At 42.8% G+C, this 14,507-nt stretch overlaps 1 protein-coding gene across 1 annotated transcript in view; it reads right to left on the reverse strand.

Annotated features, from left to right (window-relative positions):
• The window catches only part of Gyc88E (Guanylyl cyclase at 88E), a 132,150-nt gene that overhangs the window by 80,260 nt on the left and 37,383 nt on the right, over positions 1-14,507 (reverse strand). Inside the window, exons 6-8 of the mRNA XM_084600127.1 lie at positions 14,057-14,180; positions 9,448-9,532; positions 5,307-5,436 (exon numbers count right to left, since the gene is read on the reverse strand). Of these exons, the coding sequence (XP_084456253.1) occupies positions 5,307-5,436; positions 9,448-9,532; positions 14,057-14,180 (339 nt within the window). The remainder of the gene's footprint in view (positions 1-5,306; positions 5,437-9,447; positions 9,533-14,056; positions 14,181-14,507) is intronic.

Raw genomic sequence — 14,507 nt, forward strand, 5'->3', positions numbered from 1 at the left:
TCCAATTTCTCACACAGGGGTTGTTCAAAGCCACATAGCGGAAGGTGCTCCGATGGAAGGCGAACTTTGTTGGCTGAGGAGATTGCAGTAGAACCGATTTCCCGGCCAAACGTTCTTAGTTTGCGGCTTAGTCTTTGCTACCAGCGAAAAACCATCAGTTTTACATGAGCGGTATCTTTGTGGCAACATCTCGGTCACCTGCATAACAAGACGTTCTACAACATTATAGCCGGCATTGTATTCTAGAAACCAATAATTATGACGTCACTTGAAAACCGTTACCTAATGACATAATACCATTTCAAAAACATGAAAAATACTTCAATGTCAGTCATGAGACCCTCAAAAGCCCTCTTTATTTTCTTTGTGTAAGAAGACCTTTATGTTTGGGAGTGTTCAGCTCGCACACCCAATTAGGCTGCGCATAAAGAGATACTGCCCGGCAGACATTCTTTCTCTTCTGTCTTCGATTGCTTCCTTTAGCCTACAAGCTTGATGACATTACCCTGAGAAGAGGAGCGCATTTAAGACACTGCATGCAGCAAACAATTATGGCCCTGTAGCTGGTCATTCAAACGAATATCAGATCCAAAGTGGAGCTGCAATTTCTATTTAAATTTTGTATCTTACCATTGCTAGTTTTATTTTATATATTTATTTCATTCAAAAACATTGCCGCGTTACTAAGCTGAAAAGTTTACAAATCCCCACATTAAGAGTGGAATGTAATAGTGCCTCCTCCTTGGTTTTCTCTTCTTCACTTTATAGTATACGACATACTCCACCCCTGTAGTACTCATACACATGCTCCTACCTCAAAAACACCCCTACACATCCACTAGCTAACCTCTAACATGCTTGTACGAACAAGGCGATGCACACCCGTCTGGCACGCAGAGGATCCGGGTTCAATCCCCAACAAGTGATACTGAAGCCCTTTATTTTATAAAAACATATATACATCCTAACTGCACACAGATTTAACAATTCAAGACTGTCCCATGTCTACAACAGCGAGGGTGAGCGTGTGCTGATCTGCCTTGTGATCATGTCTCTGATAGCCTGAGTCGATTCGGCACGTTACACTCCGTTAACCATAAACGAAACCAGTTCGCGGAAATGGGATGCTTCTTTAGTACCTGGTTTTCCCTAACCCAATGTGCGCCAAGTTGATCCTTGTCAGATATAGACATTTCGTTCAGTCAAATCTCCCTTCGCTTAGCCACAAACACGCTGATGGAGTTGTTGCGGATGGGACTAACCAAAAATACACAAAGCATTTAGACTCATTTCAAATCGATTCTTTCAGTAGAAGGCATGCGCCTGTGGAGATGATACTTAGTACTGCAGATATCGTTTCAATAGTATTCTTAGTAAACCCAAGGCTCCATAAATATCAATGCCATACAGTCTGTCGGTTCGCACAAATGCTGTCGTCCTTCCGAATATTCTCAGTGAATTCACAGTCAGCCTACCGCTACTTTGCATTTCAAATTAAACTAAAAACATTTCGGATCAAGGTAAAACCGGTTATTTTGTTGCTATACAAAGGTTTATAAATCAAAACTGACTTGCACATGAGTGGGTCTATGTCATGTGTATGTGTGTGCGTGCGTGCATTCTGAAATCATCAAATGCCCAAACAAAAATGTCCCTCCTCGGAAAACACCGTAGGCAACATTCGATAATCTTCTGATACTCCCCTGCTTGTGGTCGTAGTTATGGGCCGTTTTTCTTCCTGTGAGGCCGTAGTGCATACCCTCACCTGTGTCTAGGTATGCGGCCAAACATATGATTAGAATAAGAATAAGAACAATGTTTATTTAACATTTTGAGGATGTTGGGTGCGCCGGCACGGCAAAAAGCCAGTGGAAAGGCTTGACGAGGCTGACACACTATACAGAGGCATTGCAGTGGTACACAGCATAATATCAATTTTACAAACAAGAACAAACGTAAAACAACCAATTTTTTTATTATATACCTTTGTTCAGACTATTTATTTAACAGATGCGGGAGAGTGTAGCTCAGCATTTGATAACCATAATTTGTTGGGATCTTAGATACAAGCTATATGGGTGTCGTTCGTGTAGTGATATTGACTCTGCGTTGCAATCCTGACAGCTTTATCACCAGACAGTTGCTGTTGTGAACACCGATTTCATACCGCCGCAAGAGTAAAGTTCTGTATAATTCTAGCGAGCAGATAATTCGAAGTTTATTGAAAATTGGTTCAGTGTGTTCAAGTCGGGGAGCATTCATAACATTTCGAACGGCTTTCTTTTGAAGGAGGTATGAGCGGTTACTATTAGTAAACGTCGTGGTACCCCACACCAAAAAGCAATACTTAACAACAGAAGAAAACAAAGCTTTATACAATAGTTTCTTAATACACTTCGGCATAAAATATTGCAGTCGACACAAGATACCGAGAACCTTTTACAGCTTATTCAACATGATCATCCCAACTCAAATTCTCGTTGAAAATAACGCCCAAGCCCAAGCAGGGGCAGAAAAGCCGTCAATTTTCAGGGCGGCGTTAGCTATGCTGTGTGCTCAACGGGTATTTTAGAGCAAAACGAAATTACTCATTCTTTACAGATTAAAAGAATAAAACGCTATTTTTGCAATGAGGTCTCGTCTTGGAAATTGACTTTGCCTTAAGATACAAATCTACACATAGTGCTATCCTTATGTCACACTGCACGTATCCCCCGGTTCTGAAGCAGAGAAGTGTTATCTTGCTTACAGGCGATAATGGGCTGATTGGAATATTTTGCCCCCGTACTCAAATCGGCGCAGAATGTGTGTCCAACTACCCTAAATGCACCCCTGGATTAAAACACCGTGGCAATCGGCTGGCTGATATCTCGATTCCTTCATGCTTCAGAACCTATACATGGCACTTCAATATACAGGCCCATCGAATCTATGCGCATGCTCGATTTCATTCCAGGTCAGCAGCGTAATCGTTCAATACTCTTATCGGATAAACTGTTGTTTAAACCAGTGAGTCACATTTTGTTGAAACCAACCTTGCATATACGCATAAACGGTCGGTGACAACACTGACTACATTTATTCATTTTAATTATTTTTCTCTTTTTTTATGTATTACCTTATTTCATTATTATCATTTATTTATTTATTTATTTATTTATTTATTTATTTATTTATTTATTTATTTATTTATTTATTTATTTATTTATTTACTTATTTATTTATTTATTTATTTATTTATTTATTTATTTATTTATTTATTTATTTATTTATTTATTTATTTATTTATTGTGCGTAACAGACGTCGTGTCACAGCATCTATTAGTATCCTCGAAGAAGCAATAAATGTGCCATGGTAAACAGAAATAGGAATCGATAAGCGTAACAAAATGGGCACTACTCGCTGCTGCGTGAGGAAAGTCGAAGCTGTACTACAACGAAGCGACAATTTGCTGATTCATGACAAAACATTATGATCTGAATTCGAATCGATCACTGAAATTTTGGTTCACAAATGCACTCTGGATTACCTCTTTCAGTACGCCATATCATGAACCTTCAAGAAAATAAAGGTCGTCAGATGTGATCACAGATATATGAAACGCTATCAAAAACCTTAGCAAAAGAAATGTAATTAGTAGGGCTAATAGGAACTCAATTTAAAATTTATTCCTAATTACAGACGCCGCAATGACACATTTAGGAAAAATATAAGAAAACAACATGAAGGATCATAGAAAATTACTTGACTGCGTTTAACTAAAACTTAAGTACCGAAATGCGAAAGCTTGAGCGTTCCAGGAGTAGTTCTGCCATGAGCTTATTCTGTGTTTCTTTGCTATTCTGAGGTGTTTACGTTTAGATTATCTGCTTTATTTGTTATGAGTGTTTTATTTTATTTTCTCGCTCCTCATTCCTTTTCCGTTTTTGCTTTTATTCATGGGAATCATCCAAAGTGCAGTAGATTTGTCATAAGATAGTAATTACTCATTGACGTCTACCCGAGCGCAGACAGACGGCTACAAAGTAAATCTGTAGAGCTTTCTTGGAGACTTGACATTTAAAGAAACATTCGTCCTGATCCGAGGATTAAATCCGGAACCACCGCTAGCTCTTAGTGGTCACAACCCTCAATAATATTTTTCACTTCATCAGTTTTAAGGTGAGTTGCTAACCTCCGCGGTTAAGATAGCGTATTTAATAATTGCTTTCAGGAACCACAGCCAAAAGCGTAGCTCGCAGCACTCTCTTTACTGCTTGACATCATTAGTCGACGCTGTTCCAACGCGCTTCAGCGCTTTAGCAGTCTCTGTGATGTTGTAATACGCACTCACCCAAGAGGTGAACGTGACAGCCACGTAATGTCATAAAAACACTTCGTGGTAATGCAAGCGCTAATGAAATTATTATAAAAAGTGAAATAAATGAGAGCGTGATCGGCCAGACTATGTTGAGTGCTTCGTTGACGGGTTCTCCTCTGCTTTTAGACATGTACGTAGCACTAAAGCTATTGTACTAGGACACTAAATTCATGGGGAACTCAAATATGTTCTCATTTTTAACATACGTGTAATAGCATCCGCCGGTTTTCGAGGTCAACTTCACAAAATAGAAACTCAAACTCGCAAGCAAACATATACACCTATGTTTTCTAAGAAAACCTAGAACGACGTGACAAGGTTTTCTGAAACTTTCCGGACGTTAACTTAGCAAAGTGACAAGTAGACATACAGGCTCACTGTTCTTGACTTTTGTGATTGCGAATTGTCATATGTCGCTTACATAGACGCTGCGATAGAAGACGGTAAACGCACGCTGTGCGGACAAAGCGACGACCCAGTGGATAGTACTGCAGAACTAACAGGCTATCGACAGATCCTTCTCTTTCTGTCCCAATGTTTACAGCCATACGTGCTCTGCGCCGCGATAATAAACGTCGGGTAATAGTGAGCGCCACGCTGTTTGCTGTCTTTTCTGTTACGCCCTATGGCTGTTTCAACCTACATGCACTTGCACCGCTCCGGAGCTAGAGACCTCTTCCTCGCTTGTTTATTACCAGGGTGGAGCGCGCACCTCGAGCGCTGTACAAGCAATCCCCTGAGCCAGGCACTTCGTTCTCACAATTAGAGCTATCACTACAAGTCGGACATGAGCACGCGACGCTTCATCGTACTCCTTCTGCAAACTACCGTTGTTCGGTACCCCGCCCTGCAATCAGAAGATGTGCACCAACACAATCACAGTCCTATACAAGTCTTAATGCGCAAAGCGTCCAGCAAGATGGCTCCTCCTCCAGCCCTGCTCACCTGGTCTAGGGCAAGCTTGAGCTCTGCAGACTGCTGCTGTCCCGCCAGCACCATGTCTCGGCTGAAGTCGTGCATGCTCAGGTCGTTGATGTAGAGCCCCGTCAGGACCATGGTCTCCAGGTCACGCATCCTGCAGCCATGCACCGTTAGCATACCTTTGAAACGTGTAGCTGCTCATTATCTCGGTCACGTCATGCACGTTTCCGATCATGCCGCATTTGGACTTTTTTGTTTTACCTTTTCCGGCCTGCTGCCCTAAAGTGTTGAATAAAACATTTTGCTCCATACCAGGTTATTTTTTATCATTCCTTTTTACGCGTGTACTTGTCTAGAACAAAGCATGTGCAAACGAAGGCACTAACAAGGCAATCGCCGCATATCAAATCTACCACTCAGACACAAAATTCTGTTCAAAAATTCTGTATAATACCTGAATTTTCTCTAAATAATATTTATTTCAAGTTGACATCATTCTACAGTATTTGCAGAGTAAGTGTTCGTTTACAGCAGCAATGCCTCTCCAAAAGCTTTTTTTTTCTGCATGGGAAGAGATTAACTGGTTTACTTCTTTCTCTGAGTTCAATTCACAAATACACAATTTTTAAAGGCGAAAAGCCCGTTTTACATTTTAGGCTTCGTCTTTTCTTGTGCTCCATTCTATCGCCCATATTTCATTCCAGCAATAAAAGTGTCAAAAAGTCGCGAAAGAAACGTCATGACCTGACAAGCAAGCAAAATATCAATTGCAGCTCGGCAGAGCAGTAACGCAATCCTTGTGACTCTCCCTCCGTTAATCCCATCTCCGGTATTTTGAACGCCTATTTGCATGGACCATTAACCATGTAGGCAAGTTTGTACAGTGTAAAAAATGGGCAGGCGCATCCGACATCTGCACCATTCGAACACGCTGGAAAAAGGGCTGTTGCACCTTCAGGTCACAAAATGAACAACTGTCGGGGAATATATGACGAGAGACCCAGTAATGTTCACAACCTCTTTTCCACATGATTATATTTCTTCGCCATTTTCCTTCCGTACGTAGAAGCAGTGCTCAGGTCGGTTTCATTTTCCTTTTTTTTTTTTGTCAGTCGGCATTTTACGGCCTGCGCGTGCTCCTGAAACGGCACAGGCATTATTGGCAACCGACATTGGGTTCTTGTTCAGACTGCAATTTCAGACAACAACCTGATACTATGAATATAGCAGGATGGCATTTTATCTTGCAGCGGCGAATTTCGACCTTCTTTTTTCTTGCTGCCTTTTATAATAACTGATTTGCTTTTGCTGCCATCAAATAAACAATACATGAGCACGAGGCACGCAGATGACTCTACCACGGAAAACAGTGAAGTTGCGAGGGGAAATGGACATTCTTAATCAATAATTAAAAAATTTTTCACTTAATCCACACTGGACTTACGATGTTCCTTGCAGGAAGGAAGGAACATCACAAAGCAGGCTGTCACTAAAGAAACCTTCACACATTCTTTTCATTACACCACCTCTAACCACCCTTGTGACAATACCGATGACACAGTGTGCGCAACATCCAATCCTGGATGTTAAGGAATCACCTTCTCAAGCATTGGGCTTTACGAAATTTACAGTGCGTTTGCGTGACCATGTGCTTTAGGAGAGCTAAACCTGGCAGATACAAACAACGGGTACAATATGGGGCTCGCATAGGCTCAGTTCTAGGCATTTTATGCGCACGGGGTACCGCACACAAAAGCAATCACGTGCCAAGAATAACGTTAAAAACGTTAAGCCTAGAAGCTCGTGACACAGCGTAAAAAACAATAGTCTCGTTTATGTAATTAACGTCCTAAAGTGACACAGGAGGTGGCCGTAATGAAGGCCTCGGGAAATTTCGGCTACTGAGATTATTTACCAAAATAACGCATCACAAAATAGCACCCAGTGCAAGATGATGAATTGCAACGTTTCGAAGAACTCTCGTTTTGTTCATCTCGAGAGGATAGTGCGTATTTCTAAGAGGGCAAAATTGCTGTATATGTCAATGTCTCAGGAGAGTACAACGGGATTGCATTATTAGGTCCCTCCTGATCGAGCTATGCATATGGTAGGTTCACCTTTATAAATTTTGAACACGGTCCTTCGTGGCTTAATACTCTTTTTTAACTGTCTGGCTTTCGCATATCCCCATATAGTACTACATCGACAATCGAAACACAGAAGCATGCATGATACAGTATAAACATGGCAACTGCGTAATCAACCCAGCCGCGGGCTGGCTTCGTGAGGGAGCCTACCTCTCACAAATTGAAGTTATTTTCTTTTGACCTCAGTTACTTTGATTGCGCAAACTGTGCCTTAAATTTAAGTACTTTCTATTTTTTTTTTTTGTACTCAGTTCACTTACTCATTTCATCTCTGCGTCGACAATGAGTGGACGGGCCTACGTTACCTGCGCACGTATGGCTGAAGGGATTTAAAATACTGCTGTTAAATGCATTCCTACAATATTTTCCGCAACGATCTGCGGAAAATATTGGTATTAACCTAGCATCTAGCGCGTTTGTTTTTCTTTTTAGTTTGCGTGAGAAAAGGCCTCCTATTAAATGACAACAAAATGTGTTGCAACTAGAAATGTTTTAGAGCACCAGATTGAATATGTATAGTACTTTTTGCTGTGGATATTCGTACGTTCTCTCTAAACAGGATGCAATTATTTCTAAGTGGATCGATCCTTAGCGAGCCCCGTCCCCCTTGAATGCAACCATTATTATGTTTGTGGTTTGAAACATGTTCTCAGCAAAGATGATTAATTCTGTGCATGGAGGGATGGTTAGGAGATTATTGGTTTAAAATCTGAAAAAAAAAAAAAGCTTTCAGTCAGTACCTTGCGAAACGCCTGAGAAAGCTGTACTGAGTCGGAGAGTTAGCTGTCGACACAAACCGCCTGTCTACAAATACTCCCGATGAGCGATACAAAAGGTTTGTTTCAGATAGCGAGATGTATCTTGTACCAGATTTCCTTTTTTCTATAGAAGACAGGGTGTTTTTGTCGTTTCTCGAGTGGACAAAACCCAGCGCAAACACTTTTCGGGAAATCAAGCATCATTCAGAGTCAATCAATATGTTATGTATCTGTTCATACTTTAATTAGAGTTAATCCAAATGACTTTTTCTGACGCTTTAGGAAACATTGGTCTTATTTATCTCAGATGTAACTGGATGCCTATCTTTAGAACAAGAATAACGGATTACTTTTGGCTTGAAATATATTCACTTGCACGACACTTTTCTGGTCTTTCAGTACTCTCAGTGGCATCTGTACGTCTCAGCAAAATGATGTCGGCTTGCTGTTGTCCATGTATCATTTAAGGGGCCACATACTGAATGACCCGTGGTAGACTAGCCCGTAAAGCTTAGTCTGTCTGGTATGGCTATTTTTGACGCAAATAAGCAAACAACGCTAGCGCACATCAGACAATGAGAAACTCTGACGGGGAATAGAGAATTGTGGGGCCAAATGCAAATTATGTGTCATAGCACTTCGAGCTTCACTTCGATTTCAGTTTCCGTCCGACGTAACGCTTTCAATGTCGCGCGGCCGTCAGTCAAAGCATTGCAGCACACTCTAAACATTTGAAGCGGTTAATGCGTCTTTGGGGGGCGATGTGATTTTACGGCTGTGTTGGCCAAGATCGCATGCAGTGCGCAGCTCGAGAAACAAGCAGTTAAATTCATGAGAGCTTCGAACGCGGTAAAAGTGAAGTGGTTAATCAATGGCCGCTCAACTGATCTCTTGGCGGTTAAGCCGGTTTAGAGCCACTCGTCGCTATAGAGTGCTTTGTTCTAGCTTATTTTAGCCTCAACTACAGCCTGCCAACTACCACCGTTTAAGTACCCAGGACACTAAAAACTTCTGCGACGTCACCTAATACGGGTTCTTGTGCTAGTACACTAAAACTGAGCGAACACGCTAGTCACTCGGCACGTCACCAGGTTTGTAGAAACTGCGTCATATATAGCTGCAGCAGCATGAACAGAACTGAGCTGTCGTCAGGTGACCCCTCTGGAGTGAGAAAATTCATATCGATCCTACCGCGAACCGCTAAACTAAGCAAAGAGCAAAACATGTATCGAAAGCTTACAACAGTTCCCATTCACTTACACGGGCGTAGCTAGGTACACCATGCTCTTCCATTCGTCCATGTACATCATCTGCCCCTTGAGGTGGAGGAGTGCATCTTCGTAATCTGAAAATAAAATGTATAGGTAAACTCGGGTTCTCATTTTCTGGAAAAGAGTTTACAGATACGAAAAATGATCTAAAGGCGGAAGATTTCTTATCCTGTACACCGAAGAGCTCATGCTCGAACGCAGTCCATTCACGTGTTACTGCGCTTGGACCTGAGACTACGAGACATTTTAGAGACTTTGCTCAATTGACCAATTGCTCTCTTTATTGAGCGAAGACTTGTGAAGGGTGCCATACCACCCCTTTAAGCTTAACCAAGGCGATGGACAAGAGTTACTAGATAAAGCAATAACTACACAAGTAGCCGTGTGATCTTATTACAGACCGTGCCTGAAAAGAAAGCTTAACTAGGTTTCAGTATACGTGCGACACACTTAAATTTTGGATCTTCACATACGGAGAATCAGCGAGAAGCAATAGCAGCATACAAGACCCCTTAGCGTTTTTTGTAATCTGCTGTGTGCACGATACATCAAATTATTTCTACTATGCCATCTTTCAGAACCTTTATCGAGCGTAAAGCTTAACAGGCTGCAGAGAACAATATATTGAGCTTCGACCATTCGTTTTTGGTACCCTTGCCTAGAGGGTAATTAGCTGCTACGAAGGACAGATTGACTCAGGCGAGTATTGTGCACCACGAACAAAAATGCACACTGTAGGAAGAACACAGTGCGAGATATTTGTATAATACTTTTGGTAAAATTTATTAGTGACAAAGAGAGAACATAATTTAATGAGTATAAGTTATAATCTTGTTAATTGGGATCTGAATGGTCTCGTTATTCTGATTTACTGAAAGTGATATTTTCGCTATGTCGACGTGACATGCATAGTAAAGGATTTTGTTAAATCAAGCACCGCTTAATAGGAGTAACTTCTGGGTCCCTTCTGATTATAATTGTCGGAAGTCCGCACGCAGACAGAGAATAAGGTATTTAAAGAAGTTGGAGATCGCGACGATGACGAGGACATTTCAGCGCGACTGCTGCAGAAATGTAGAATGTGTAAAGCTGCTCAGCTCAGAGCCTAGGGCTCAACTGAGTTCGGTGAGCTTTGCCACAGGGGTACCCGAGGCACAGGGCACCGGGTATCTAGTGCAACCGCGAGGACCTACCTTCCTCTGCCCCATTGCAGCCAGCAATTCCATCACCGCATCCCTCACCTTTTCGCCGCATTGTGTATAACCACCGCAATTCAGATGGGCATGTCTGCGCGCGTTCTCTACGTTCTTGCGCGAAATAGTGCTGCATCCTTAAATTCTCTCCAGTGCCTGCTCAACACGTGTTTCCCGGTTTTGTATATCTCTGACACTGTCTGTATCACTTGCTCCTCGCAGTCAAAGCCTGGCCGGTTTTGTCGGCGACAGCGCGGAGTAACCGGCGCTGCAAGTTTCTCCGCCGGCAAAAACAATGCGGTGATATTCAGATTTTAGGACCCAGTTCACAAATTCGCGGCATATAGCTTGCATACAATGCAAGCTGAACTGCATAAAACATGAGTACAATAATTAAAACATGTTCTCGACATTCATGTTTTCCAGTAAAAAAAAAAAACAAAAAGCTTTTGACGAAACTATTCAAGCAAGGTACAGAGAAAAGTTAGCGAACGAAGGCCTTCCATCTAGAGTCTAACGATTCCTCTTGTATCATTTACTAGCAAATGCTGAAGGATATATCATAGACATTGCATGAAAAATTAATGTTCACTCTCTGGGGGCCCTCGCTTTGCTTCAACGCCTGCTACAAGCTCTTTTACGCAAGTTGCCTAAAACAAAGCCGCTGAACTATAATTGTTGCTTGCTGCCGATATAGTCATTTCCCGAATTTCAGCAACACTAGGAATGTTTTTGTCTTTAGAAAATTTTGGTTTGGTTTGTCTTGAGGGTTTAACGTCCTAATGCGACTCAGGTCATGAGACACGCCGCAGTGGACGACTCCGGAAATTGCGACCACATGAGATTCTTTAAAGGGACCCTGCAGCGGTTTTCAAATGTGCCAATAGCACACATATTTGAAGTAGGTTATTTTTTGATCATGCCTGTCAAGTTATTTTTCCGATTATGCATAAAACGCCTACAGAGGAGGAAAGCGGAGAGAGAAACCTCGCTTCTCCGTCCGTGGTGACGTCACCGTGAGGAGCCGGAGACATTCGGAGCCAACGGAGGAGGCTTTCGGCGTGTGCTGTTCCTCGTCTTGCGTGCGTTGCGGACATACAAAAAACATCAACTTAGTGTTGTGCACCTGATACAACACAAATCTGCATGTGTTTGGATGCACTAACAGCTATGGACGCGACGATGTAATTTTCCACTGTGTTAAAAGCTCGCGGCGCAATGCGCCGTTGTTGAGAAGAGGAATAAATTCAAGCCGGAGCAAAGGAAACATTCTACTAAAAGCATTTTTGCGACTGTGACTACATGCAGTTTGTTCCTAATGCGATTTCTATAGGGCTTTGACAAAAAGGCATGGCGGGACCATGACGCCGTTCCTTCTATTTTCTAGCACAAAAGCGTCGGGACAATCATCATTTCCTAGAACCGCGGTTATTAAAGGAAGAAAAGGGAGGTAAGGATTGTACTTCGTAGTTCCATTACTTTCTGACTATTCGGGTCTTATTTGTATGTGAACCGTTGCGTTTAGCGTTGACTGCCATCCGTTGATGGAGTGGAAACTCGCGATGGGACGGGCAGACAGCATCGGCGCATGTTTAAATTCGAGTGTCTGGTTTTTTTTTTCGTTCTTTTTTTGCGCAAAAGCTTCGCGCAACGGCTTCTGTGCTAGACATGAGCAACTCAGCGTGTGCTGCAGCGAACTAGCAGATGATTAAGAAAAGCCCCACTGCTGTGTCGCAGCTAGGTTGTGAAGGCTCTGCGGGATTCCGTCTAGCACAGCACGTGCCTGATAGGTTCGTGGAATCCTTACGGGAGCACTATTAAAGAGATAAGGAGTGTACCGCTCAGCTGGGTATGGGCGCATTCAGGTAAGGAGCGCATAGAGTCAGGTTTCCTCCGGTGCGTTCAAGCAAGCAATCATCAAAGTTGTTCATATATGGCCTTGCGATTTTGCATCCGTTACTACCTCGTCATTTTACATAGTCTTGTCTTGTTTGAGGATGCAAATTAGGTTGGAAATGAAAGCGACTAGGCTCTTGTGAAAACACATTTCGGAACGTAGTTTTCCCTTGAAGGTATCGGTGCGGAGAAGCTGCAGCTTGGCTTTCAACATACCTCAGCCATCAATTCACTAAACCTGTATTGTGAGAGTACGGTAAAAAAGGAAAGGTTATCTACGTCAGCTAAATTTCGCGTGACTTCAGCAGCATTCTGCGCGCATTTGACTTTGTCTCCAGCACAATGGCCCCGTCAATGCCTCGCATGCATTGCAGGGCTCGACAACCGCACTTCGCCTATTGTTCATTTGTCTGGTGACAGCTGTGTACTGATTCACCCTTTCTATAAAATTCTTCGTTTCCCCAAGGTACGGCGACTGGCACTCAAAGCAGGATTTGGTACACCAAGCCTTGGGTTCATTTTTCACAACAATGACCTTTCGTGTGGGGCGAGAGGCTAATTGAGACGGAGGAAGTCGGCTAGGGCAATGTTCGCTGCCCTTCCTTCCCAGGAATATACGCGGCCAGGTTTTGCTGAGGGCCATGTAGTTTCTGCTAATAACGACATGCACTACTATTTAAAATGCCTAACTCTAACCAAAGCAAGTTTTCATTCCAAACCTACGCTCCCCACAACGGAAGTGCTGCATTGTTTGTGGGCGCATCTGGTACGGGTACATGTGGTTAAAATGCCGATGATCATTCGTGTGGCAATGGCATGCCATAATGACTTTCTCAAAGCCGCAGAGAGCTGCGATCAGCACAGAGCGCAGCGAAGGAGCCGCATCGGCAGCTTTCCCGGTCATCCAAATGTCGTCACCCGACGTCTTGGCCAATCACAGGCAGCGGCGCGACTCTTGGTGAGCCCCTTCGCGCGGGCTGCGTATTTCTGCTTTCTGCTGCCTTATTTCAACCTGATATTGGAGTTCGCAGTAGGGAAAAACTGTAGGTTTCTGCTGAAAGCGCAATTTTTGCAAAAAGCGCTGCAGTGTCCCTTTAACGTACACTGGCATCGCTCAGGACATGGGCTTTAGAAACGTGGATGCTTAGGCTGGGTTATACATTTTGTTTACATGGCTTTGCAAAGAGAGCAAAACGAGTGCGTGTTGCTTCCCTTTTGCAAGCCCTGTTCATGTAGCACTTACTGTTCCTTAGGAATTTTTTTTTTACGTGGGAATATTGGGTAGCACCTTGTACAGCCAATGCTCTCTCTTATTTCTTAATAAATGAGCGTTAAAAAGTCTAATCAGTCTCTTAAATGGCATAAAACTTCTTCACCGATACACAAAACAGCTATACACAAAACAGTTGAAAACAAAATGTCATTGTGCAGCCCCTACAAAGGCGTTTCAGCCATGCGTATTCTTTTAAACGCGAACACAACGACCCTTGAATGTAAACAGAATCTCACTGAAGTCTCCATTTTCGCTGAAGTCACACTGCGAGACGTTGTCCTGGCTGCTGTCCAAGTTGCACTTGGCTCGAACTGCCTCCAGCGACGTGAGCTCGAAGACGTTGTTTGTGTGGCCCATGATCTGCATCGCATGGTGCAAAACTGCCAGTATGAGTCAAGCCACTGCGAAAACATTATCGATCCTATGGTTCAATGTACTGAGCAGGGTTGCCATGTACTTCTACCCAGAAAGTCAAAGCAATCGTTTCAAACTGCCATCTTTCAGGAGTCACAAGCCGATGCAATGATTTCTGTACTATAACACGGCTACGCTAAGCTAGTCGGTCTAAAATCGCGAGCGCAGTTCCCAGCGTTCAAAGGCATTTATTTTTGTCTGTTTTTTTTAAACTTTAGTGTTATTGTCCAATACTTAGATGATGCAAGCGCGAGCTCATTTATGAAGCCCTAG

This window comes from Amblyomma maculatum, chromosome 4 (genome assembly GCF_055883805.1).
Source record: "Amblyomma maculatum isolate TAMU_Amacu chromosome 4, ASM5588380v1, whole genome shotgun sequence".
In the NCBI taxonomy this organism is placed as follows: Eukaryota; Metazoa; Arthropoda; class Arachnida; order Ixodida; family Ixodidae; genus Amblyomma; species Amblyomma maculatum.